This window comes from Pelecanus crispus, chromosome 7, assembly GCF_030463565.1.
Source record: "Pelecanus crispus isolate bPelCri1 chromosome 7, bPelCri1.pri, whole genome shotgun sequence".
Classification (NCBI taxonomy): Eukaryota; Metazoa; Chordata; class Aves; order Pelecaniformes; family Pelecanidae; genus Pelecanus; species Pelecanus crispus.
This window is the reverse complement of record NC_134649.1, coordinates 50470766-50498737: the sequence shown is the minus strand read 5'-3', so window position 1 is coordinate 50498737 and position 27972 is coordinate 50470766. Positions and strand designations below refer to the sequence as shown.

General features: G+C 43.8%; 1 protein-coding gene across 1 annotated transcript in view; it reads right to left on the bottom strand.

The window, feature by feature from the left end:
- Positions 1–9253: 9253 nt before the first annotated feature.
- Positions 9254–27972, bottom strand: part of GRM7 (glutamate metabotropic receptor 7) — a 303787-nt gene continuing 285068 nt past the window's right edge. The window contains exons 10-11 of the mRNA XM_075713720.1: positions 15105–15351; positions 9254–9324 (exon numbers count right to left, since the gene is read on the bottom strand). Coding sequence (XP_075569835.1) covers positions 9254–9324; positions 15105–15351 — 318 coding nt within the window. The remainder of the gene's footprint in view (positions 9325–15104; positions 15352–27972) is intronic.

The following is a 27972-nucleotide window of genomic DNA, read 5'->3' as shown; positions in this document are numbered from 1 at the left end:
TTCAGCGGCAGCTATGAACATATATAGCTGAAGCGGAAAAAAAATTCAGTCACTTATTTAATACAGGTTTTGCACCGAACTTTATCGTCTGTATAGATTTCATCACAAATGTAAGCTGCCCACTTCTAAACCAGATGTTAGATGTCCGTAAAATAATTCATTTCGCTGTCCTTTGCTCCCTGCAGTATGTGACAGCTGTTACGGTGCTGATGGCTGTAAAACCATTGCACGGGAACCCAAGCACAGCTTCTTCACAGATGTTTTAACTCCGCACAGAATTTTTAATTTTTTTTTTTTTTTAATGAAAAAAAGGAAAAATTATACCTTGCTTTGCTGAACAGGAAAATAAAATGTGTATCTGAAGGCAGGCGTTACTGGCTGCTGCTGGGCAGAGCTGAGCAGGACAATGTGTGCAAGCGAAGAAATCCCTCCCCGCTATCGCTGAGCTGAAGGTAACCAGATTACAGCAGGGAATGGCCACTGAGCCTCAAATTCAAGCACAACCATTGCACTTCACAGTCCATTAGAAATAGTTTCTTTCCCAGAATATTGCATCTGAAGCATGCACTGCGGGCCTTTCTCTTCTGTCCTGTCTGCATACTAAGCCTGAATATTTAACTGCACGGGGGCTTTTCCGTGGCAGCAGTACAGCGAGATCGGGGGTACCCGGGGCTTATGCCACGTGCACCGCCTCGGAAATCTGCAGTGTCAGCTGGTGAAGGTGGCTTGTCTATCTAACTGTTAATAATAATTTTTTAATAAATCCAATTAACTGATTGTAAGAACCACAGGCAAACTGAAATGGCTGCAAACCAATTTTCTAGCAGTCAAAAATCACCAACTGCAAACGAGATCAAGAAAGTCTGCAAAGACTCCAAATTGCAAAATCTCCCATTTAGCTTCTGTACTACCTCCAAGGCCAAAACGCAGTGCAAAGTTTAGCACAGGCTTCCTTCACTCTTTGACTTAAAGGCCATTAGTTGTTCTCTCCTAAAATCCCTTTTCTAGCTGCTGCCAGTCAAACTATCCACGCTTTCATCCGCAGTGGCCAGACAACGTTGTGCATCTGAGTTTGTAAATCTTTCTTGGGCTCAGAAGCTTCCTGATTATACTGAGTCAGGTTTTGCACCTGAGGGTACAGATCATGGCTGCTCTTGGGGACACTTTTGTTACAATTATAGTAGCAATAACAATTAAAAGAGTACACATCCCGAAAGCTGCAAAATGCAATTGTAATGCTTCCTATCGCTTGGGTAGGGGAGAAAAGAAACATGACTCCAAATATTGCAATGTCCTAGCCTGGGGCAATTCCAGTGATTTCAGTGAAATGAAGCTGAGAATGTCAAGTCTGATTTCATAATCCTACAACTCTTTATCTGAGTCACCTCATTAACACAGATGAGGATGTGAATGCACGTAAGAGACTACAGCAAGCCACCACGTGAGAACAGCGTCAAGCGAGTCCTGTCAAGGTGACATTTACCCTGCTCGGCAGAAAGAGAGTCATTATAAATATATGGAAGACAAGAGAGCCAAAAGTCTTTGTCTTTTCCCTGATATTACAATTTATGAATTTGACAAATTCTCCCTGAGAGGATGTAAGGACTGATAAATTAAGCAAAGGGAGAACTCGGCGCTACTATGAGTTTATTAGACAAAAAAAGCAAGAGAGGGACTGGTCCATGAGGTATAACAACATATGCAAAATTTACAGCTCACTCTTCTTCCAAATTGCCTAGGAAAAAAGATCACATAAAAAGACAGAGAAAGACAATGGAACGAAAGGGGAATACTACTAATAATATACTAATTAATACTCATTTGTGACTTAAGGATGTATATCTAGCTACCTAGCCTTTAATATCCAAAGCACTTATAGCTGCGAATAACGTGTTTTACCTAGCATTGTTCAAACATCAAATAATAAGGTGATCGTTTAAGTGCATAAAGAATTTAGTTTTTAAAAAAGGAAACTGTCTGACACTTTCTGCATATTTACAAGTCTTGTATCATGTAAGTCATGAAAAGTGTGAGACAATCTGCAAAATAATTAATATGGGAGCATGCAATTATGCAAACATATTGAAGTGCATCACCAAAAGTAGTTATTTGGAGATGTACAAGAAAGTAACCCAATCCCCAAACGTTCAGACAGGAGGGGACCTGGCACAGGCTCCAGGAGGAACCGAGCTGCACCTGGAGGCTGCAAACTCCCCAGGGTCTCATGGCATCTACTGGCTCATTGCTGGCACATTTAAAGAGTTTTTCCAGCAAAATTTCCTGTTAAAAAAAAAAAAATAAAATCTTACAAGTAGCTGGAGTCCAGCTGTGCTTAACAAAGTCAAAAGGACGAAGACTTGGCTTCCCCTGACCTACCTTGAGGTCTCATTCAAGCAACAGTTGCAAAAGACATTTCTGAGAGGTTTTAAATGAAACCTTTAAACAACACATACTGCTCTTACCCATACAAAGTGCTGTGATGGTTTAAAAAAATACATATCCATTGTGAGGGATACCCTTCACAGTTTGAAATGTCACGAGAAGAGTCTAACCTTGCATTGGCAAGAAGGATAATTGCAAACCAGCTTGTATCACTCACAAGATCATTACGGAAAGAATAATTTCTGGCACTAGTTTGGCCAGGCAACAGGATGCTGCCATGGATACATAAAACCTGAAGGAAAATATTGATTCAAGTGGGTATTGAGACCTTGAGAAACTGGTAAAAAATTAAAATGCAAATTGAATGTGCAAATGCAAATGGACAGGGGAGAAATTACGTTCTCAGAACAAAAGTCCTGCTTGTTCCTTTTTTGAAAGGAGAAATGCAGAGAGAGCAGCTGCCGTGGCCCCGGCTGGTCGCTGTGGGGATGGGGTCCTGCTCCGCGGCCCCACGGTCAGCGGGGAGGGCTCTGCTCGCCACACCGGTGGTGAAGGGCCCGAGGACAGCATGGCAAAGGGAACCCCCCAAAACCAGTGAGTGTGTCCAAACCACCAAACGGCACGTTGAGGTTTCACTCGTCACTCTTCAGAGCCTACCAAACTGCATTTTCTTCCCAGCATATTGGTCTTAAGGCACTTCAGGTCTCCATGTCTTAATCTCTTCAGAGGTTGTATCTGTATAAATCTTTTAGTTTAAAAAGTAAATAAGACAATATCTAACCAGCAAAATTGTACTCGTGGAAAACAGGCCTCATTATGGATACCCCTCGGTGTGTACAAAATTAAAGGTTGTTCAACTATTCAACCTCATCAAATGTAGCTGGGCTACGGCTTGGAAAATATGTGCTACTGCATAAGTAATTTCTGGGATAAATACTTACATGCCAGCTTCTGGCTTAAATTTGCAAAAGTACTGGAGTGCAAGGAGCCTAACGGTGCATAGAAGGGACCTGTGAAAAGACGTGTCCCTAACAGGGAGTGACCACTGGCAAAGCAGCTCAGGAGAAAAAGTATGTGGTGATGATAAGAAGACGGAGGGAAAAAATCACCTCTGAACTGCAGAAAATGGAAAATAAAAACTTGCAGCTACAGTTCATAGTGTGGCACAACAGCAAATTGTGTTTTATCTGCTTTATCAAACTGTGTTATGCAAAGTTGCATAAAAATGAGAGTTAATGTTCCTGAGGGGGAGCAATTATAATACACTCTGTTGCAAACACATTTTTGCTGAAGCTTCAGCAAGTGCCGCCCGATCAATGCTGAGCAGTATTTCTGCAAGTCTCCTAAAAGAAAGACAGCAAGTCTGGCCCTGGTCCTCCCCTTCAGACGCCAGGGTGAGGGACTCACAGGCTGCAGCATCTGGGACCGCGCCGCAGGCAGGAGACAAGACGCTGTACGACGTGGGGAAAGGCACCAGCCCTGATGCTGCAGTCACCTCGCTGCAATAAAATAGATGTTCCCTCAATTTCCCATTTATTGCCTGGGCATAGAGTCATAGAGCAGTTTGGGTTGGAAGTGACCTTGAAAGGTCACCTAGTCCAACACCCTTGCATGGGCAGGGCATGGGCATAGAAACATAGAATCACGGAATGCTTTGGGTTGGAAGGGACCTTTAGGACGAGAGGAAATGGGCTTAAGCTGTGCCAGGGGAGGTTTAGGTTGGAAATTAGGAAAAATTTCTTTACGGAAAGGGTGGTCAAGAATTGGAACAGGCTGCCCAGAGAGGTGGTGGAGTCACGATCCCTGGAAGCGTTCAAAAAACGGGCAGAGGTGGCACTTTGGGACATGGTTTAGTCTGGTCTACCCTTGATTGGCTTAGAGTAGACTTGGTAGTATAGGTTAATGGTTGGACTGGATGATCTTAAAGGGCTTTTCCAACCTAAAAAATTCTATGATTCTATGATTTAGCGGCTATCCAGCCCAACCCCCTGCAGCGAGCAGCAACAGCTTTAACCAGACCAGGTTGCTCAGAGCCCCGTCTAACCTGACCTTGAACGCTTCCAAGGATGGGGCATCTACCACCTCTCTGGGCAACCTGTTCACGGTCCTTCGCACCATGTCCAAAACAACTGTCAAAATCAGTTTACGTATCAGTTGAGAACACGGAAAACGCTCAGGTTTTGTGGTAAAGCGTAGCTGAAAACAAAATGCAAAGCTGAGCTCCTGCAGAGGAGCAGGACCAGCCAACTCCTAACCCCAAACCCACGATTCTGTAGTTCAGAGCACTCGTTTCCTAACCCAGAGGACACTGGGGGAAATCTTGTGTTCTTCAAGAACTGAGCCTTCCTCCAGGAGGGGGAGAGAAAACTAATTTTAACTGAAAAACTCGCTAAAAAAGGAACTGAATTTGTTCGTACATTTTATGCTTCAGCACCTCCACTATTGCTAGAAATCCGTTCTGCAGATGAAGTTTTACAGACCATGGCTCAGAGGGTGCCACTGCGGCAGCCGCGCTCTGTGGCCGGCGATGCCGTGCTGGGTGGCAGAGGCAGATGCCATCGCTCCTGCACCACTTTTGGTGCAGACCAAGGGCGAGAGCTGGGGCTCCGCACCCCCAGCAGTGCCTGGGCCGTGCAGGGGTCACCCCCAGTGTGAGTCATTCCATGATCAGCCAAATAAAGTGGAATCTACTGTGTCAATAAAACCATTTACAACTTGGGAAAGAGGAAAAGATGTATTAGGGACCAATTTGGGGTGTTGCACAAGCTTATTTGGGTGTATCTCTGTGCAATACTTTTCAAATAAGCATATCATCGACAGAAGAAATTCATGATAAATGTTTAGTTTTTTGGTAAGCCATTCTAGAATAAAAATAGATGCAGTGAAGACCTGTCAAAGCTTTTTGCTTATCAATTTTGACTGCAAATTCTCATTTCATAGCAGTCTCCACTGAATAGAAAATCCTTCAAGTGAGGTTAAGCAGAGAGCACTTTCTCAGGATGCAACTAGCCAGATTTAAAATGAAAATGATGCTTCAATCCAGAAAAATAATTATTCTATACCACACACTCCAAGGCATGACAAGCTATAGAACATCACACACTTTGGACCCAAAGCCTTCAAAGAGTTGCCCAGTCCCCAGAGATGCCGCTGCTGGATGGTGTAGGTGGCTCTGGGGGTGCCCTGGGGTCCCTGGGCACTAGAGGGTAACTCGAACTATTTACCCCTTTCAGCATAAGCCCAAGATCAGTTTGAAACCATGTCATGACTCGCAGCAGCTTCATTATAGCATAATCTAAGTAATTGCATATATATTCTAGGAGACAAATGACCAAGAAATGTAATGACTTCACACAACATGGTGCTGCACATACCTTACAAACGATCTCAACACTTTGCAATCACCATGGAAATTCCCCTGCATACAGATCAAGCAAAAAATGAATCGTAAATCAGCCGAAACCCTTTCGGAAGCAGCACACTGTGCCCAAGCCCTAATACAACTGTAATTGTTTAGCAGCCTCAGTGGTGTTAATGGCCTGCTTGGCACAAAAGCCAACCCTCCCAGCTCTGCCCTTGCAATGATCGGCGTTTTCAAATTAACTCAGTTAGCACTGGAGATCTACTCATCGCCCAAAGCAGTGCGCAGGACCAGCTTTGGGGAAACCCAACCTGAATTCGAGAGGAATGCCAAGTTCAAGGGTCTGCCAGCTGCAGTACAAAGTTCAAAAAACATTTCTGCTGAGCAGGTAGTTGCTCCTCTTTGTGTCCTTAACCCTTCGCAGCCGAGCTCTGCGGCACATACCTAAGGTGGAAAGGTTAGCTGCTGTTTGAAAATCTGAGGCCAGAGCCTCAGCTAATATCAACTGACATTTCTTCTTCAAAGCAATGGGACCACTGTGGTTTAGACATGCTCAGCATCTGGCCCAGATCGAGTCAAAGTTCAGCAGAAAAGACAGACAAACGATAAAACGTTGCTGATGAGTTGCAGCGTTTCACCATCATCCCTGCTAAAACAGCTTTAATTGCTGAAGGACTACCAGTACCATCTTGTTGCAAAAAGCAACCAAAATAACAATGCCCAGTAATAATAATCCAACCAAAAAAGCAGGGGGACACTCTCCATTTAGCCTCTCCTTGCCTGCTTTTATAAATAGTATGACAGATTTCAGAGCACAGCAAGCTCATGGGCATCACTCAGGTCCTTCCTGGAGCACAAAAGTAACCCATGCCATAGGTTTTTTTGTCCTTCTTACACGGAAGCGAATCCCTGTTAAACAGGATGTATTATATACATGGCAAAGGGCTCAATGACTCCAGTGTGATGAAGAGACACGCCGAAGAAAGCCACATAGTCTTTGCACCAGCTTAGGAAAAGAATTCACTGACCTTGGCATGAAGTGTCAGACTGCTACCCTCAAAACTTTATGGTCCTTGCTCATCAAGTCCAGAAGGCAGCAGAAGAGAGGAGCTGTCTTTCTGGGACTTACATGATCCCATCTGCAATGCGTGAGCATCTCACCATCACCATCCTCGGGAGCACAAGGGGAAGGGAGCATGGCACCACGTGCCAGCCTTGCACTGGGAGGCTCTGAAAGCCCAAGGGACGGATCCAGGTCTTTCAGATACCCCGAGCACTTTAGTCACTGGACTGCCTTTTCCTCCTGACCTGTAAGCACATGGCACGGCGATGGGTCAGGATAAAAGTGCTGCAGGTATTTCCATGGCACCAAACGTGACTCTACAAAAGCATTTGGTGTTGCTTCGCCTTGTTCAGGTGATGGACAATTTTCTTCCCTGACCCAGATACCATGTAGCGTTTTTCAAGCCTTGTATTTTCACCAGTCTCAACAGTAAACAAGTCCAATTTGTCACTCACAGGAAACAATTTAAAAGCATTATAAATGCACCTCTCCGTGCATCACATAGCAGAAATGGATATAGTCACGTAACGGCTTAAGCACTGTGTTCATACCTACATACAAATATGTTACTAGCAAAACAAGTGTCAATTTACAACTAAGTTGATGTTTTCCTGATATCATTGCCTTGCTTGTAATGCAGTATATTGTTTCTTGCTGTTTTCTGTTTTGTATTCCTGGAAGAACAAATCAAAACACAGCAACCAGAGCTACAGCAACCAGCCCAGCTGGAACAGAAACACTCATGGGTGAGAGATGGAAAACAATACCTGGCGCAGAAGAGCACTGGCGTGGGCAAGACCATCACAAGCCCAACCCATCCTCGACTGTAGCATTTTTCTTTCGTAGCTTGGTGTGGCCCAAATTTTAAAATCTGCTTAAAGAATCTGAATGGCCAATCGCTTTTTATAGGACTTGGATGGTAAAATTATTTGTGTGCCTTTGCAGAGAGCAATTCCTTACATTATACAATAATGTTACATGGGAAAAAATATTTTTTAGAAATCTGTGTGAGCTCGTAATTATTTAAATTTTAAAGCTTTTTAAAATTTTATTGAAAAAAGTGATTTCTCCTGAAATTTAGGGTCTCTTCTATCTGCCTCCTTCTCATCTCCTTCCTTTAGCAATCTCATCTTCACATAGTCACCCTTTACTCTTTCACATTTGATTTGCAATAATACTCTGAGCAGCCCCTTCTCCTCTCCGACTACTTTGTTATATTTCCCTTGACACCAGCCACCATCAACCTTTCCGACTCTGGCCCCCGGGTGAGGCAGGTCGTCCTGATGTTCATAAAGAGCTTCGCCCCTTAAATAAGGCTTTCTGCCTGAGCTGTGTAAGTTAGAATAATGGGCATGATTCAAACACAATAAAAAGCAATTTGAACACTTCACACGAACTTGAGTTGAATTGAAGCTGGAGCTGTGGCAATTTACACCAGCTAAAGATATTAGTATTTTTTTTCCTATGACTCAGAGACTCAATTCTAGCAGCATTGCTGCCTTTGCTGATATAAGTTCTCACCTATTAGAGCTCAGCTAAACATTTTGAGGGCTGTATACAGCGATTTCTTCCAGCCCCAGCTGCACAGTACCGCAGTAACCAGGGCGGGACGTTTCATACCCGGGCAAAGCCCCAAAGGAGTGGGCAAAGCCATCTGAGCACACACACGGAATTGCAGATGTGAGAAATATTTATTAATGATTGTTAGTTATTTGTCTCTGAGATCAAATGCTTTCTCATTCCCCTAATTTCACTAGAAAAGCAGTAACTCCTGGCTGATGAAGTCACAAATACGAAATTAGCTCACAAGATCACCACGTAGGCAGTCACGACACTTAGAAAAAGCCAGCCCTCAAAAATTGTTCACTCGTGGTTATTCGGGAGTGGTCGCTGGGATCACCCAGGTGAAAAAAAGGTTTTGCAAACTTTTTTTGAGCCATTTTTAATTTTAGAGTAAAGAAGACTGCTCACATGTTAGCAAACGTTATTTTTATGCTGCCAGGCAGCCCTGCTGATAAAGCTTCTAGAAATGACTCAGAAAACATTTTGTTATTTGCTAGATCTGATTGCCATAATTAACTTTTGATGATTTGTTTGTTCCTTTTTTAAATTGTTATCAAATACCTACATCCTCAAAGGCTTTACTGGGATCCACCTCCACTGGCGGGAAGTAGAAGACCACCAGTCCCTTGTTTCGCTGGGGCACAGCACAGGGGTTAAAATCACCCAAGTCCTGGGTCTCCGCTTTTCAAAGCAAGCCCTCCACATGGGAGCTTTTGGTAATGGATACGTGAACAATTTTTAAGCTAGACACTTGTTTTAACATAGCTGCGCATAATGCACATTCCTCATTTATTTATGTATATAATAATAAGCAGAACAATAATTTGAGAATAAAGGAATAAGAAGCTAGATTTTTCCTTACCTTTTTGGAAAGCAGGCAAAAGCTATACAGTAGGTGGAAGAGTGTACCAAGTAACAGATTTTTGAACACTCTTTCTTACTGGTGGTATGCAGTCTACAGGAAAAGTAAATACATTGGTATGTATAATACGTCTGTTCACAATAAACTCTTCAAATTTTGCCCTGTCATGGAGGCCATGACATTAATTGAACTGAAGAGCTCAGATTGGAGCAGCAATAGTGGAAAGCTGAGAGGCGCCACTATATGAAATTAACTCTGGGCTAGAAATAAATGAACCAGTTCACGGAAGTTCAGGTACCTCTGAACATGGGAGCAGCTGCTCAGAAAAGAGTGGGTCTGGTTGATTTTTTTTTTCCCTCCCCTCCCCTGAACAAACTCTGGAACATTTTGGCTTTAGTTTAAGACTCCCCAGTCCTTCCTCACCCATGCAGTCACTCTCAGGTTCCTCAGCATCATTGACAACCATTTTAGGTGTTTTGCTCAGGAAGATGTAATAGGCAACGTCATGCCAGTGATGCTCAAGATGAACAGGAATGAATACACAAACACACCGGGCCACAGCATGGGAGCATTTGCACAGCAGTGTCTGCGTGTCTGTCCGAGACAGGAGATGCTTGCATTCCACATACGCTATCCTCAGTTTATCAACGGAAATCCACAAAGTCAGTGCCCATTCACAACGCATGGAGAAAAATGAGGATGGACACACACTGCTCTCGCTGCCATTGCGATAGAGAGGAGCTGCCAGCGCACAGGAGAGCGCTGTTTTGACGTAGAAACGTGCAAACGATGCCTGCTCTGTTTGGGGACAACAGGCAGCAATTGCACTTCACTACTGAAAACTGAACCAACTGCCAAGTAAGTTCTACTTTGTGCTAAAAATAAAGGAGAAAGAGAAAAAAATCATCCTGAATATGTCTGCACCGGTACTGAGCCCTCAAAGCACCTGCTGACTCAAAAGTCTACAAACTTATTACCCTACTGAAAATTAGACCCTTATAAGCTTTTAGACCTTAACGTTGTCTGGCTAGGCCAGGGTGACACACCTTTCCTTTGCCACTTCTCAGCAAATCTCAGCTAAACTCCTTGGGGAAAGTGGTCTCCTCCCATGAGCTGCTCTTTCTTCCCAGCAGCTCTGCGTCACTGATGCACTTGGTCTTTGCCACAGAGATGCTGCATGCCTCCTGCTCAGTACTGTATACTACTGGGCCGCTCTGCAACACTCATCTTGATCTCAAAGCTGTATGAGTAGACCGAAGGCCCCCCAAAAAAGGAGTAAACTTGACCACAACCATTCTCATAGACTGTGAGATTTTTCCCATGAGATTGCAAATGGGGAGACTGGAAGACCAACGCTCCCTGTGCTGCCAAGTCCCGAAAGACCCTACCCCAATTCCTGCAAGAAAGCATCTTCCCAGAAGAGCCGCTCCCGGGAAGCACTGGGCAGTTTGGTTTCCTTCTCAGGGCTGCTTCAAGAGGGAAATGCATGAAAGCAAACGCCCTTCCAGTAAGGTCTGCTCGTCCAGCCTGCGAGAAGCACAACCTCCTCATACCAAACAACCGAGACACTGCTTCCCTGTCACCGTGTTTGGTAAAGCCATGAATTAAAACAAGTTGATAAGAAAAAGGAGCAATTACATGTAACTCTCAATGTAAGTTAAGTATGGGTTGGAGGTTCAAATGTTTGTCCCGTAGTCTGACACTCCCCTCTTGCAGCAGAAACACAAGCAGACAACCGAGCAGAAGCACTCACTATCTGTTCAACTTCAGACTTGACGAGAAGCATCTTCTCAAATAGCATGAAATTCCACCAAAGACACAAGAGAGCAGAATGAACTCGTTACATGGATGAATGCTGCTGTGCACCAAATTCTGCTCATCTGAATCTGATGCAAAGATGTATTAGCAGGAAAAAGCTGTTGAATGAGTAAAACGTGCACATAACAGATGGTGGACTGGAATGATTAAGAGAGTTTTCGTAAGTAAAGCAGTTTTAGATTGAAAAGCTTGTCCCATTCAGCACGAAAGCCCTCCCAGGACACGGCTGGGGAGCTCAACTTGTGAAATTTCTTCCTTCCCATATATCCTAAATAAAAAGCTGCAGCACAGCGAGTCTCTCTTCCTCCTGATGGGTGGGATATAAGGTCACATTTCAGGTGATTTTCCTCCCATGTTAAGGCAGTTTCTTCTTTTAGACTCACACGAAAACCCCAGCACTTGAGCCCAGCTCTCCTAAGTGCTCTGCATTTTTTTTTCCAAGGTCAAATTCTTGCAGATCACCCAAGAACTGTGTGCAGTGTTTCCACACGATGCTCAGCGCCGCTTCCGAGAACCACTTGCTCTTAGGAAGCCACTCGGGTAATTTATAGGCCGTCCAGTTTTACATGCACATCTTCAGTTCATTAGACATTCTTTTAAAGTTTAGTAAATCATGGAGGGGTTTTTTTTTCAAGGCTATTTTTCTGTAAAAACATACACATTTTGCTTTTGGTTTTGACTCTGGCATGTAAGTAGGACAGGCCATAAATTTGGGCTTAGTCACCAAATTTCCCAATGTTTGGAGGTACATGAATCCCATGCTGGCGGCTCAGCGTTCATCGGTTCTTAGGAGATAGGCAATAATCGTGTGTTTTCAATAGAAATGGCAACTCCAGTCTCCAGTACCTGAGCAAGCCATGAACAGCAGCATCACTGGGAAATACAATAGAAAATCAAACTGGAAAACCCAACTGTACTTTTGCACTTAGGAGAAAACTCTCGGTAGCTAAGCGAGATCTGCATCTAAGCTAGCTTTGCACAGTGCTGCGGAGTCTCAGACTCATCCTTTAATCCCCTTCAATTAATTTAGTCTCAGCCTGACGTGGTGAGCTCCGGCGGAGCCTGGCGCAGAACCCACAACCAGGACTCCTCAGAGCAGCTACGAGCAGGAGGGTACGGCTGCTGCAGCTGGCCACCTCCCCTCCGCCGCTGCAGGCGATGGTTAGCCAGTGTTAGGGGATCAAAACCAATTTAAAAAGAGAGATACTGAAAATATATTATTTTTGTATCCTTTTGAAGAAAGGTATTTGAGATGGAAAAAAAAAAAATACTCATAGCATTGATGCAAACATCTGGGGCAATTTTTTATTCACATTTCCTATTTTCCAATCGGTAAAATTCTGGAAATTTCCTCATCCACTGTATAAAATTTTTTTTGAAGTTAAATTGCTATGAAGACATCAAACCCTTATTTATTTATTGAGACCACATTCACAATTTCCCTGAAAATGTGGGGAGTTTTGCTTGGACGGCATTGCTTTTTCTGAGCTCATTAACATGTTTTTTAATTTTTCCACCTAAAAATGGAACTGTAAATATTTTTTTTTTAAACAAAGCATTTGAATTAAAAAAAAAAGAAACTCAATTCAGGTATTCAGTGAATTACTCATATAGACATACCTGCTGAATGTTGCCTGATTAGGGGGTTGATTGACAACCTATTGAATGCTATAGGAAAGCTCCCATTAACTGTAGTAGTAGCCCACGCTGGGACTAAATGTGCCCAAATACTTCAAGTACAGCAGCAGTTTATTTAATTTGATTTTCTAATAGCTTTTATTAACACACATATCCAAGGAATGAAATAGAAGTAGTAGGTGCTGCTGATAATATGAACAGATGGTACTATATATAAAAAATTAAGAGATTTAAAAGAAAATTTATTTTCCAAACGATAAAAAAATATTTAAAAGCCCAGCACTTGGAGAAAGACATATAAATTAATACTGTTGCACATTTCCTGACTGGCTAGGTTGAACAAAGAAATTTATACGCTTTAGACTCCTACATGTAAGCAAATGAGTTCACGGAACATTCTCCCTTTGCGCACACTAACTTTGAATTTGTGAGGGTTTTATTCCCAGTGGACTTTACCCCAGCTCTAAATCACTGTTAACACAACCGGGACTGAAGACTGGATGCTTAAGGCAGAAAGTGGTACCTGTCGCCAAGGAGGGGGAGCCTGTCCCTTCCTTCTCCTGCATCTTAAAAACAGACCCTAGGATGCAGTCCTGGATGAAAACGTGGGGTATTTTACCAGGAATATGGCGGGTTAAGCGAGCAATATCTCTTTTTAATAAACATATCTCCTTCCCAGGGAAAAATCTGACTGTTCTTTGGCGGGGGGGAATATTCCCCGACGCCTGGAAGCAGCGATCAGGTGCAGCAGAGGAGAATGAGACGGGGGGGAACCCAGAGCAGGAGACCCCCAAGCTGTAGTTCCCACAGGGGTCTACCGCTGTTTCAACATTGAACGTTTCATCATCAGAACTTTTATATTTTTCTTGTTGTTCAAGTCTTGGAGTGGAAATTTTTAGATTTTTTTTATTTTTCGGGAGGAGAAGCTAATTCCAACCCATGTGACCAGAACGGCAATTAGTGAAATGCAGTTCAGCAGCACACACTCACCTGCCCTTTCCCAGCTGTCTTTCAAAATCCTCCCCTTCCCTGCTCCCCTTCCTCTCCCTCCATCCTCAGAGGCCCTTCCCGAGCAGCCGCCTCAGGCAGCAGCGCTGCCCCAACACCTCGGGGAGCCGTCGCAGTTTGCACACGGGAGGGTTCGACCCCAGCAGCAGCAGCAGCAGCAGCAGCAGCATCGCAGCGAGGAGCAGATCAGAGGCAGTGGAAGGGGCTTCTTCACCGTGGCCAATATTACCTAACAGAAGCTTGGCTTGGCAGAGGGCTCTGCCACTCTCACTCCTGCTGAGAAATACCCTAACCCGGGAAACATATTTATTTCCTCTTGCAGGGAGGGCTCTCTTAGTATGACTGGAGGAGGCATAATATGGTCTTTAATTTATGAGAAGCATTTCCTTACTGCCTTATGTCAGAATCATAGCTCAGATAGTTCAGCTAGTTCAGTTTCCAAAGACAAATTTTGTTTTTCCAGTTAGGATATATTTTGTATACCTGCATGATAAGACATCAGAGAAAAATACTCAAGGGGCGAATAAAGGGAGCAAAAGTGCTGTGTCAATAATTTGCTGGCTGTTCCCACTTTGCTTTGACAGCAGAGTTTCTGCTTTGAGGCAGATATTCAGACAGCAGTTAATAGACAAGAAGTGGCAGGGATTTCAGCAGCAAATGGATGAACGGATCATGGGCAAGGAAAGGGCATTTCTCCACATTCAGATCTGTTTTTCATAAAAACTGCAGACATGTCTAAACCTTTCCAATATGCTACAAAGTTGTGCAGCTGTCTCCTTCCTCAACTCCTTCCAGATTCAAATGCAAATCAAATTTGATGGCCTCAGTATGTAATTTTGTGCTACAATATACCATGCTATGCACATTAAGGAAACTGGAAGCATCTTCTCGATCTATTTTCCTTTTAAATCAGTGGCAAGATTTGCATTCACTTTTATAGGACCGGATAAAATCCATAAAGGGGAATCTTCAAGGATTGTGAGATTATTGTAAAGAAACTTTGCAAGAAACAAAATTATAACTCAGGTTAGCAGAGTTATCAGTGAGTTTGGTTCTTGTCGCTCCATTTGTCCTGGAAACTGCACCTGCCAGGGTTAGGGAGGTTTGAGTTTGGCACAGGCTGAAGGGTCTGGTACTCAAGGATGCTGCTGATTTCTCACTCACAGCGGAGGGAAAGGAGGAGCAGTTACTCGCAGCTACCAAACGTTTTGTGAGGAGTTGCTGCCAACTGGCACAACTCAAAAAAGTGAGGAGGAATGGAAGATTTTAAAAAAAATATGTCTATATGTGAGACATCAAAAATCTTCAACTGAGAAGACTGAACAATACGAAGACCCTAAAACTCAGATATCGGTCAACATCTCCAAACCCCCCAGGCAGCCAACGAAGAGAAGATCAGCAGTACTTACTGTTTGGGTCCACGTTCTCGCACAGCTCCGTTTTGGCTTCGCCGTTGGGCCTGTCGCTGGGTTTGTGCGAGAGCCGCGATGACATGGTCGCTGCTGTGACCACAGCCTTGAAGCTGCGTTTCCGTTTCTGGACGTTTAGCTCAGGGTGGAAGATGATGATGTACACCTTCGGCATGTAAAGCATCCCCAGGGCCACTGAAGCACTTAAGTTCATGGATATTGTAAGTGTGGTAGTTTGTATGTAGAGCTAGGAGACACAACACATGAGACACTATTACAAATAAGATGACTGGGAAGCAGGCTGTAGCACTTCAAACATCGAGTAACCATTTAAAAGCATTTTTTAATGAGTTTGCAGCCAAAGATGCATGAGCTGAGACCTTTGCACTGCAAACCACCGTGAGGTCCGACAGACGTCAGCTACCTGTGGTATCAACAGCCTCTTTGGAGGCTCAAGGCTAGAAACTTTCAGTGGCCTTAGCAATACAATTTCTGCTGTATGCTTCTCATATAGCTTCCATAAGTTTGTGTATTTAAAGAGTGAAGATCAGATTTGGATTGAAATAATGCTGGTATAAATTTAAATGTAGGTCTACTGTAAACTATAGAAAGGAACTATCATAATACAGGTTAGTAAAAAAATCTTGCTTTTTTAAAAAAAAAAGAGGAAGGTGGAATTTTTTTGGTTTTACTATAATTCTTTACAATTCATTGAAATAACTTTGCAGAGAATACACAATGATTTGTGTGCTCGTGACATTCCGCTACGCTTCTTATGAAAAAATAGTTTATATGCAAGTCAGACAACAGGTACTGCCATGAGATGAGTATTCAAAGAAACGACAAGGATTTAAAAACATACTCTGCAAATATACAGGGGTGGAAAAGCCTTTTTTTCTCCTTTTTCCTTTTAATTATCTTTTCAGAGGATACACTTAATAGATGAACTAGAACAATTCTTGCGACGTAGGAAGATCAGGCACAGTTAAAAGTTAAAAAGCACAGAGACAGCACAGTACGGGTGTGAGGGAGCTGAAGAGGGAGTAAAGTCTCTGCGGATCCTCTTCAAAAATTAAATATACAGTAAATCCACATAAATGGGAAAATCATTACACATTGAGGGTGATTTCTTCGGAACACTATTTCCTCTTCTCCTCCTATTCAGTGCTAATCAGTCTGAATTTCTGATGGAAAAACTCGGCGAATAAAGGTAACGGCAGAGTAAAATGCTGACTCTGCCCAGGTATTTCCAAATTCCCATATTTAGAAAAATATGAATGTCTCCAGACTTGCTAGTTATATCTGCATAACAGTTGCTATTATAGTGATTAAGACCACCACTGGAAGCAATAAAATGCCTTACAGAAAACATAAAACCCGTGCTGTGCACGGATGTGTCTCCATACAGACGCACACAAGCAGAAACTAAAGTGCTTTCTTGGTTTCTATTTGCTCGTTATCAGGAGAAATGCCACTGATGTTGTCGGAAATGTTGCCAACGTCCGGACGCTGGGACATAACCCACCTCATCCTGTGGAAAGCTACGCTGGGCCAAGCTGCACCATTTGAGGCTGGGAGGGAGCCTAAGGGGTCACCTCGTCTAAAACCCTGCCCCAGGAAAAAGCCATTTACACCAGAACTGCCCCTGACAGATCGCCCCGTCTACCCGTGTCCTAACGCCGACCTCTGATGAAGGTTTCACAGCCTCCTGACCAAAGTCTTGCAGAGTGCTCAGGTCTCCAAAACGTTTGGCCCGCACCTGAACGAAGCTGCTAGTTGTCCTCTCCTGGTGGAACGAAGAGCGAGTGGCCACCACACCCCGTTACCTTCTTTTATATATTTCAATAGTCATTGTCTTTTGGAGAACCTTTAAAGAGCAGGGTGTTGCCCCGTGGGCTTTGACAGCTAATGGGGCAATTTCTCCCAATTTCAGCCACTGGGAAGACCTCAGGCCCTTCTGTCTCCCCCTAACCTGGGCACTGCCATCGACCCGCTGCTTCGCCGATGCTCCAAACCGATGTGGTGCTCTACTGAAGCCTCCTTGCTGGAGGATTATTTTCTGATTTTATCTTACAGCACTGCTGTGAAACACAATGTTTATTTTTCTCAGTCAGGTAGCGTTGCTGCCTGCTGCTCTTCACTGCAGAGTTACTACCTGGCTGGTTATACCTCATACCTTGCAGCTGAATGTTGTTACGCTACAGATATATACGCCGTACCTTTACTGCTATGTACATAAGCACTATGTCTATTTATCTTATAAGAACATTTAAAAGAGAAGACAGTTTGCAATGCATTTGCTTCCTTGGAGCTGATCCTCCTTTCAGTTATGTTCAGTGTAACTCAGTCGGGGGCAAGCGCGTTGCATTGATATAAATAACACAGACTTAAATATTTATTAATTAAATTCAATAGGTCTTTGAAAAGTGGAAATGAAATATATAAAATACAACGTTTAAGGGCTGAAGCATAAACAGGAAGATACCCTCCTTGTCTTCAAAGCATTTGTAACTTACCACCAGCTTTTATCCTTGCTCAGTAAGGTAATTATTATTTCTATGCTGTAAAGAGCTCCTGCAATTGCCATAGCAGCTGCAGGTACCACCACTGCTGAAGGCCAGGAAGATGCTGTGGACAGCATGCCTGGCAACTTACGTTACACCTGGGGGCTGCCTGGTTCCCTCTGTATTCAGACCACACCTCTCTGCTAATATTTGGGAAGAAAGCTTGCCTAAATAATGTCTGCAGACCTTCTGGTTCAGTCTGGAAAGGATACGGCTCTGCAACACGTGTTTAATACGAATTATCTCTGTTTCTATATACAAGATATGTAACTAAACCTGACAGGCACTGGATATCTACCAAGCAGTATTACTGAATGAGATCTACGTTTCTGCAAGGCTAGAAAAGATCTACGTCAGTGAAGAGCTCTGTCACAAAACCAGAAGATGTATCAGTACGTCAAAGCGGTGTTTTGTTCTGCAGTTGACTTGAACTCACAAAGTCTGTTCAAGCAGCTACGTGGTGAAAACATGCACGGTAATGTTTTGCAACTAACTCTTGATTCACTTTCATAGAGAACGTAAAAACCTTTATACAGAAAACAGGAATTTGGACCACAGGGCAAAAAATTAAAAAAAAAAAAAGGAAAAAAGAAAAGCTAATGGCACAGCATTGCCAGCATGACACACATAATCAGTTGTTTATGTTTCACAGGCAGAAATAGCATATTTATGTTTGATTACAGATTTTCTCCATCCAAATCCCACTTGTTTTTCACTATGGAAAACAACAGCTCCCCATAGGAATTTTGATGAACTTGTCAGTTAAGCAAAATATCTATGTCACCACACTCATAGACACATATGTCACAGACACACTGTGTGACAGGAACTGAAAATCCTCGAGAAGCAGAAGGGAAGACGCATTTTGAGTAAGAGCTGCTTTTAAAAGCACTTCGTAGCAAGAAGTTTTCAAATGGATCCTCTGTGGGAGAAATATTTGTTACCTACGCGTGGTTATATTCTGAATTTTGGAACAGGTGACTGGTTTGACATGCGATACTACCGTTTCTTTTCAGAAGAGAAGAGCAAGTGAGGATCGTCTGCACCAGGAGAAGGGGACCCTCTTTGCAAGCCCCGTTGGAACACAGCCTGTGCCGAGACCACCTCCTCCTGCGCAGGAGCCGGGTACCTGCATTTGGTGAGCCTGTGGCTTTGCAGGTGCCGTCAGCTACCGGCAAAAATCTACCAGCACAGTCCTTCGCCGTCCTCTGAGCCTCCACTGCCGACGCGGGTGTCTCGGGTGGGAGGGTGCAGGTTTCCTGAGATGCTGCGGGAGATTGCTCCCGAGGGCAGATTTCTGCACCAGTGCTCGAGCACCTCCACGGCCACGAGCTCCGGCCAGCAGCTTTCCCGCATGGATTTCCATGGGCTGCACCCGTGGGGGTCTGGCCTGACGTGGGGGTGACTTACCCTGGGGACGGTTTGACCCGATGCCTTCCCCTTAATCCAGGGCTGCTGCGATTGCAAAAGCCGCAACCAGCAGAGCGCCAGTAACGTTTTTATCTAGGTGCACGCAGGTATTAATTTTTATTTCCTCCTGCTGTTAAGAGGTTGAAGGTTAAATGATTATTCAATCAATGGGGTCTTTTGCAGCCCCACGCCAGCAAAGTTTCCTACCTTGCAAATGCCGATGGGAGATAAAAGGAAAGGGAGAAAAGAGCTTTTGTAGAACAAGGCGGGATGAGTGACACACAATGCTTCTCATGACAAATGGGAGCTTTATAAAGATAAGGGAAACTAATAGATATGCTTATTATGCAGAGACTTAGTTTTACGTATTTTATCTCTGCTTTGTGGTTTTACCAGTCAAACATAAAAATGCAGTTTACATGAAATTATTTTATTTCTTATTTCACTTCTTCTGATAAACTCTCTGAAAGCATTTTAGATGAATGCAGATAGGTGACTTAAAATACAAAGGATCAGATTTAACCGGCAGTGGGAGTTCAATAATTCATGCATGCCTTTTACAGCTGGCTGGTGAAACCTGGCAGTTTCCAAACCTGAGATCAAATTAAGAAATTAAGATGCAGATTTAGCGAGAGGTGCTGAAACTTGGCATGAATGAGAACTGGGATTGAGCCAGGTATTGCCAGTGGAAATCAAAGCTTTCTAAAAACAATGTTGTGTTGGTCTCTGCAAGCCCACTCCCATGGAGGGTTTGAAGCCACGGTTGCTACAACATAAGGACAAAGTCATTCTGGAGGCTCACCCTCACTCACATCTCTCTCCTTCTCTCTCTCAAGCAGACTCTGAATTTTGACAAATTTTAACTTAATGTTAAACTTAACACACTGCCGTTACAAATGCATCAGACTTTGAAGCAGTGCCTTGGAGAAAACTCAACCCTAAGGATATAATTCACATGCAAAGGCACCTAGATTTTATCATTTATTTTACATAAAGGATTTCTATTTGAATTTTAGATTTCTGTGTTTTCCAGATTCTTGCGTTATTCATGCAAATGATGAGAATTACCTTCTAAACCTTGAGAGAAAATTAGACTGGTCTTGAATACACACATCTAATAACCAGCAATTTTTATAGAACAAATTATATCAATGGACGATTTTGCATCAATTAGGATTATTCTCAGAAGTAAAGCACTGCAGGATCAGGCCTTTTGGTCTTTGCTAACCCAGTGGATAGATTTCCAGCTGCTGGACCATAATAACTGAAGTTATAGCTGTAGATCTTAGAAAAGTCTCTCTAGGAGTCAGAAATACTTTTTGTAGGCTAACGCTTTGCATTCACAGTCTAATCAGGAGCAACTGCTCCTTTTATCTAATTCAGTTTTCTAATTATGCAGTGAATTGTGTTATTTTGTAATATGGAAATAAAGTGGTAACCTGAGATATTTTTGGACTTGTGTTATCACAAACCAATTTATCTCACTTTTATATGGGAATTAAAACAAATGTTCTCACATATGAAGTAGGCAGTTTATAAATCTCCCAGAAGACTTCTAGGTCATCTGAAGATTTCAACTCATTCTCTACATTGTGTTGTGCGAATATAAGAATGAGAAACATTTTTTAATAAAAATTAAAATTAGCTCCCGCTGCATTATATGTTTGCAAAAATATGCAAAGTAAAAAGACTTGAATATAAATGCCTTCTCAGACATTTTAGTATCTAATACCCCTGCCCACCGAAGTTACCACGTCATTTTAAAGGCATATTAAAAAAAAAAAAGCAAAATATCTGTTTTCCAGTGAAACCTGTGCTGCTTTGACTTTTAATTGGCTTCGCTTAGAAGGAACCACTGCCCTTCTCCCTCCAGCAAAGGTGTTGGCCATTTGCTACCCCAACCGCTGCAAGCGGCTCCATCGCATTTCTCACAGAGCAGCACCAGCTGTTATCACGGCGACCTACAGCCAGGACCCAGGGAAGATGCCACTGTAGAAAAATCTCCACCCACAAAGCACCCCTAAAACTATGCTAATTCAAGAGGGACTGCAGAACCAGCAGCTGCCTGCATCCTTTTTGGGACCCTCTCTGCCCCTCAGACCGAGGCTCCGCGTGGCAGCGAGGACCGGCTGCGGCCGCAGCCCTGCGTGGGCTATGCGGGGGCTGAAGGTCCCCCAGTGCGACCCCCTCCTTTTGGCAGCACCATACCCTCAACTGAAAAAAAAAAAACCAACCCAAAAAACCCAGCTGCAAAAGCAAACGCCATTCTTATTTCCTTAGACAGCTTGATTTATGGAAGTTTCAGGCAACGGCTTTACCCAGGCAACCATGCCTTTCCACAAGGATTGTACACTTCTGTTGTCTGAGAAATAGAAAATATTATGTGTGAAGCAGTGCTGTCAGCTCTCTTTACCGACCTGGCTCAGTAATCCTCTTTTCATGCCCCACTGAGGCTTTCCAGCAGCCCATGCACATCCCGGGTTCCCGCTGCTGGCTCCCGCGGATACAGACACGCACTCGCTTTCTTCACTTGGATGGTACCAGTTCAACTGCTGATAATACCACACTGCCCTGAAGCTTATCTACTGACGACTTCCAGGACCCCTGCCTCCATCCCCGTCCTTTTAAGCATCATAATCTGCTCAAGCTGTCATTTAGCAGTGCCCTTTGGAGAACAGAGCAGTTTGAAAAAAGCCCCAAAACTCTTTTCCTAGATTAGAAGGTTTTAGCAGCGCTTAGGGAAAGCGGTTTTCACATTATTTTTTTGCGGGGGGAAAAAAAAAAAATCACAGAAAACCCCTGTGGACACCAGGCTCCAGCCTTTTAGACAAAAGGGGCAAACATCTGGCAAACAATCCAGAAGACAGGGATTTCCAGTTGCAGGAGGTCACTTAATAGATGAGAGACAGTGACTACACCACTTATCCGCTGTTCTAACCTACTGCTCCTAATGGGATTAATATACGCCACACTGTATCAGTAGTTCATCATACTTTTATAGCATTTCAATATTTTATGGGCAAAAACTACATGCGTATGCCAACACACACCCCCTATGCTTATGACAAACACTAAAGGTTGCAATGTCAAGCAGTCAAGTGCTGTAATATCAAACCAGGGTTCCCCGCGCTACTTTAATTTGGTCTCTTGGTACATGGGCACAACAACACAGCCATCAACTACACATGCTTGTTCCTCAGGACACTCTTTATTCAAGAGTATGAATGGATGATTATTTCATACGCTCTTTTCTCCTCACTTTTCAACCTATTAATTCCATTGCTCAGTAAGTATACCCTTTGATCCCTGTTGTGAAGATATAATGCCTACTTTCTTTGTAAGATTTTTACCGAATTTTGCCTGTTTGCGCTGTTGTACTGTTCGGTGTGTACTTTTCACAGTGTAGGGAAGACAACCGCGTTCCTCTGCAGAGGTGAGCACCAGCGGTGCTTTAGAAACACAACTCAACAGCAACGTGAGTCAGGCAACGGTATGTAAATCGTGATGCTCACCAAGTTTTACAAATGACAACAGATGCTACCCAAGGGATGTTTGATAAACAAATCATAGTAGTTATGCTGATTGCAGTTATTACTGTACAAAATAGCAAGGCATGCAAATAGCCTTTGTGAAATGTCTATGGGAATGTCACAGAATCAGTCATACCATCTAATTATAAATTCTGTGCTTAGTAATTATACGAAAGGTGGCACTGAAGGAAATGATGGGATTTTAGTTTCAGAAAATTTCCCATTAATGGTTGGTTGTTTTGCAGGCTGACAGCGCTAGGGTGGCTTATCAAACACGCACAGCCGCACTCACAGCTCGAGAACACCCTATGTGATCTGCTCCCGGTGCCGAGGCCAGCCTGCGCATCCCTGGCACACGGCAGTACTCACGGCACGTGGCACACCTAGGCTTTGGGGCACGCGGGCAGCCCCATGCCATTTTCCTTCTTTTTTTTTTTCCCCCCTCCCTAAACTGATTTTCAAGCTAAAACCCATGCTTGCTCTACAGCTCAACAAGGAGCTTTGTGTGCCTGACAGGAATCATTTTACTGGCTGGTTGCAGCAGACCTGAGGTTGGATGGCTTTCATCAGTGAAAATAGTTGGTCTATTAAGTTAGTGTCCTTTGGAAATTCTCGCAATATTACACCTGGTAGATCAGAAAAAATCTGCAGGTTAACTTTGTGGATATATTTCAGTGTAATGGAAAAACAAAAATAGTTCCACAGGAACAGCAAGTATCCGCAGAGCAACATCACACTTCTCCCAGAGATATGAAAGTAAAGAAGATTAAAGTTTGGAAAGTAGCTCCCCAAATTACTTTTCTTTTACACCCAGTAATAACAATCACCTCTCCTCTTTCAAGAGGTCATCAGCTATCTGCTGGCCCTCACTAAGCAAGAGTTGATACCAGCACAATGCTGAAATCCAGCGAGAGGAGCGATAAATATTTATCCTGTGGTGGCAGCTCTGCAGTAACGAGAGGGGATGCAACTGAACCCCAACCCCCGGGCAGGCACCCTACCACTGCCCCAGTACACCAGAAGCGGGATGGTGGAGAATTTGGTAAGCCCAGAAGAAAACCTTCTCACACAGGCAGGGAGAAACATTTTGCCTTTAAGTTAATTCTTTTGTCAGGGCAGTTTAAGAAAACTCTTTCTTCCACCAGGTTCATATGCCTTTGAAGGCTTTTTGTGTTTTGCTAATAATAAAATGCCTAAATATCACAGGCTGTTCTGTGACCTCTGTGTTTATCCTTACAAAGCAGAAATTTAGAGTTCCAAAAAAACTACAGAAGTAATAACTAATAGATCATCACAAAAACATTTTGTGCCTGAGTGAGTTTCTGTCATGCATTTAGCTGCAGACGATTATTATTCCTACTAAGAGAACAAGGGGGGAGCTGAGAAAAGATTTAGATTTGAAGAATTGTCACTGTTGAAGCAGAAAACAAAACATCGTTAATCTCTTCAGGAAACTAGCCAAGCCTTGCCTGTTATATATACTGCAATATCGACTCATCAGCTAAGTTTCCACAATTTCATCTCCAAAGGTGACCAAAAGCAAAGTGGCCATTAGCAGGAAGTATTACATTTAATGACAATATTCAGTTGTCCCGGACAAGTAACCACACAGGGGGCTCAGCTAAGAATTACTTCTGTAAATGTTGGCTTCGAGGACTGTAAATAACCATTCACTATTGCCCAGTTCTGCTCTAGTTCTGGAAGGGATTAAAATTCAGTGTTTGTCTGCTGCCATGGGAGCTGTAAACGCAACACATAGCATGGAGTTTGGGCCGGGCAATGGTAGCAGATTGAAGACATCAACTCTGGCCAGCTCTGCCTGGGGGGACAACGGCTGATGTGGATGTGAGCGTGCACACAGCCTCGCTGCTGCAGCTTTTGCACAACTTATAGCCTTTCGACCCGTGGCAAAACATGCACCTCCATTAACCTCAATGACGCAATGCGACCTATGTTCCTGATATGCACCAGCTTCAAAAAATACCTGCAGAGAGGCAAAGAAGATCTTTCCACTTTACCCAGACAGCACGTAGAAACTATTCCAATGGAGCACGACCCCCCCCAAAGGCAGCAGTCCCTGCATGGCACATTCCTTCAACAACTCGCACGGAGACTTTCATGGGTGCTTCCCTGAAGCATCTGCGTAGCCATGATGCTCCATGGCAGCAATTGGTTGAAGTTGCATGGTCAGTATTTATACCAACAACATGAGAATGCCTCAAATAGAAGCATCTAGAAGACCGACTTGCTGAGGGCAAAACCAAAGTCGAATCAAGGAGCTGGATGCTCCTGGAGATGTCACCATCATAGCTCCAAGCCCACCACCATCATAGCTCCAAGCCCACCACCATCGTAGCTCCAAGCCCACCACCATCGTAGCTCCAAGCCCACCACCATCGTAGCTCCAAGCCCACCACTGTTTATGAGAGGAAATGGGCTTAAGCTGCATCAGGGGAGGTTTAGGTTGGAAATTAGGAAAAATTTCTTTACGGAAAGGGTAGTCAAGCATTGGAACAGGCTGCCCAGAGAGGTGGTGGAGTCCCCATCCCTGGAAGTGTTCAAAAAACGGGCAGAGGTGGCACTTGGGGACATGGTTTAGTCTAGTCTACCCTTGATTGGCTTAGAGTAGACTTGGTAGTGTGGGTTAATGGTTGGACTGGATGATCTTGAAGGTCTTTTCCAACCTAAACGATTCTATGATTCTATGATTCTATCATAGCTCCAAGCCCACCACCATCGTAGCTCCAAGCCCACCACCATTGTAGCTCCAAGCCCACCTCGCCTCAGGACCCATATCAGGACCCAACTCCAAGCTGCTATGAACAGCATTTCCAAACAGAAGTGTAAACCCCTCACAATTACCTTAATTGTGCAGTTGTGAAACGTCAGTGTCCACGTCCAGCGCTCTACATGCCTGTGCCCCCAGGGACCTTGGCTCTGTGCACCCCACTGCTTCTCCTCAGCCCGTCTCCACCTCCGTCCCCTCTCCAGCACGTGGTGTTGCAGAGGAGGGAAGGCTCTCACCCCTGCTCACGGCGGCGAGGACAGCCGCTTCTCGGGGGCACACCAGAAGCACCACCATCGCTCGCAGGATGCCACACACGCTGCGAACAGCAAAGGTGACCGGCAGAGTAACCACGGCTGCTTTAGAAACAGGGGTTCTCCCCTGCCTAAAGAAACCGCTGATGGTTAGCAAACGCCGAAGGAAGCTTTGATGTCGGCTCCGATACTTCTGGCCGCCTGACGACAGCCTGTGATGTTCTGAAAAGTTGCTCTAAGTCACGTCATGAAGTACAGAGGTTTGGGAGAAGAACATGCCCAGAGCTGTGGAATTCCCCCTGTTACAAGCATGCCAGATGGGATCTCATTCCCTCCTTACGATACGGCAAAACATGACAGACACCGATGCACAGGTATCACGCTGGGGGAAAGAGTGAGAGTGTGATAATGCTGATAAACCCTTAGCCGTGCTTACTAACACCGTCACGTTCGCTGCTCCTGGTAGTTACTAGCTTGGCAATGACAACATTATACACCAGAGTTATGCAGGTAATGGGTGTGATGAATTATGTTTCAATATGTTTCTAGCAGCAGGAGGCTTAGCATTCCAAAGGGAAAATTGGGGTCATAGTCTGAAAGATTACCACCTGCAGAGGCCAAATGCAAAGGCAGAGAGTACAGCAGTAAACAGGTCTAAAAGGACTAATTTCCAATTCCCTCTGCCTGCACTATAAAACTGTTCCTTCTAATGTCACACTGCCAAAGCCAACTTAAATTTTCATGTCCTAAGAGCACCCGACACATCTAGTTTTTCAGCTTGCATTTCACAGGCAAACATGCAGAGTAAAGACGAAGTAAATGTACGTATTTTAAATATATTTTAGCTATTCGAGCTAAATATTTTATACAGCTTATTCCCTTATAATAGCAACTTCTTTATGCAAGAAATTTGCATACATCAGAAAAAATAAATATTTATGGATTATATCCATAACTTGTATGATAATTCAAAATACCAAATGTTAAACCACTTGCTCTGAGGGTTATGATGCAGATGCAGAAGGAGGAGGAATTTCATCTCTCCAGCCTGTGAGAGAAACTCTAGCAGCTTATCTAGAAGGAAATTAAATTATTCAGGTAATTGGACAGAGCAGCGATGGAAAAGCATGTTGCTGCTTTCAAAGGGCATCAAATGGCTAAAAGGGAAACTGAAGCAGTATCAAAGACAAACCTGCAAGTCAAATGGTTTATACAGACCATATTCGGCAGAGATTCCACTTCTGATGGAAAAAAGAGCCTGCCTTTACTTTCTGTATCAGTTACAGAGACAATAAAGATGCCCATGAACTACTTAGAATCATTTGGGAGTTGCTCAGCCAAGAAATCAACAGTGATGGCCCTGGCTTAAGTCAACAAAAGATTAAAGTTATTTCGAATTTGAGACTCCTTGGAACTGACTGCATCCTCTGACTTCTCGAGGATTTCTCTTTGAAGTAGAAATTTGGCGCAGAAGGCTGTGCCAGCAAAACAATCTGAAACACCCAACAAAAATTTGTTTGCAGCAAAACATCTGCACAAAGTCCATGCATCTCCACCACTGAAATAAGATGAAGTTCTGTCTCCTTTTGGATGCATCTTCTCGTGGTTTTTGCTGGTGGACATACGGCACACGGTGCTGTCTCCGGCACGGTGATGAGAAATGTGTCCCGCTGCAGATCCGAGGGTGGTGGGTGGGCAGCCAGAGACGGTGGCAGGGCCACCACGTGTAACCACGTCCAGGTCACAGCGAGGATGAGCCCTCCCAGTCCTGTGCCTGTTAACACAGCTAACAGCGATGGAGAGCTGGGAAAGAGCTGAACTTACCTCTCCCTGTATTTTTCTTCTATACTAATTACATGTCCATAAGCTGATGGAAGAATTGATGAAACGGATGAAGTTTTCCCACAGGGATCCGGGCTAACGTGCTGTTACCCAGTGCGGATGTCTGTCCACAAGAGGAGTGTCCTGAGACCCACCACATCATTTCGTGCGGGTCGCTAAAGGGCCTTCAGGTGATAAGAAATTTCAGTCACAGCCGAGTTCGGCTGTATTTCAAGCACAGAGGTGAATAGCTCAAGAAATCCCATTACCAATCCTCAGAACTGTCTAATATCTCTTGCTTGACATTCGTGTTTGTTATAATAGCTATAAAATAAGTTATGCATCACTAAAAGAGACAAACACAAAGTGCAACAGAAATAATGTACATCCCCAACTTCTATTATTAAAGTAATGGCTTTTCCCTCTCTCACTGGCTGAGCACTTAGCTTTTTTGAGCTAGAAATAATTCTTCCCCTGTCATTTTTTCCAAAGATTACATCATCG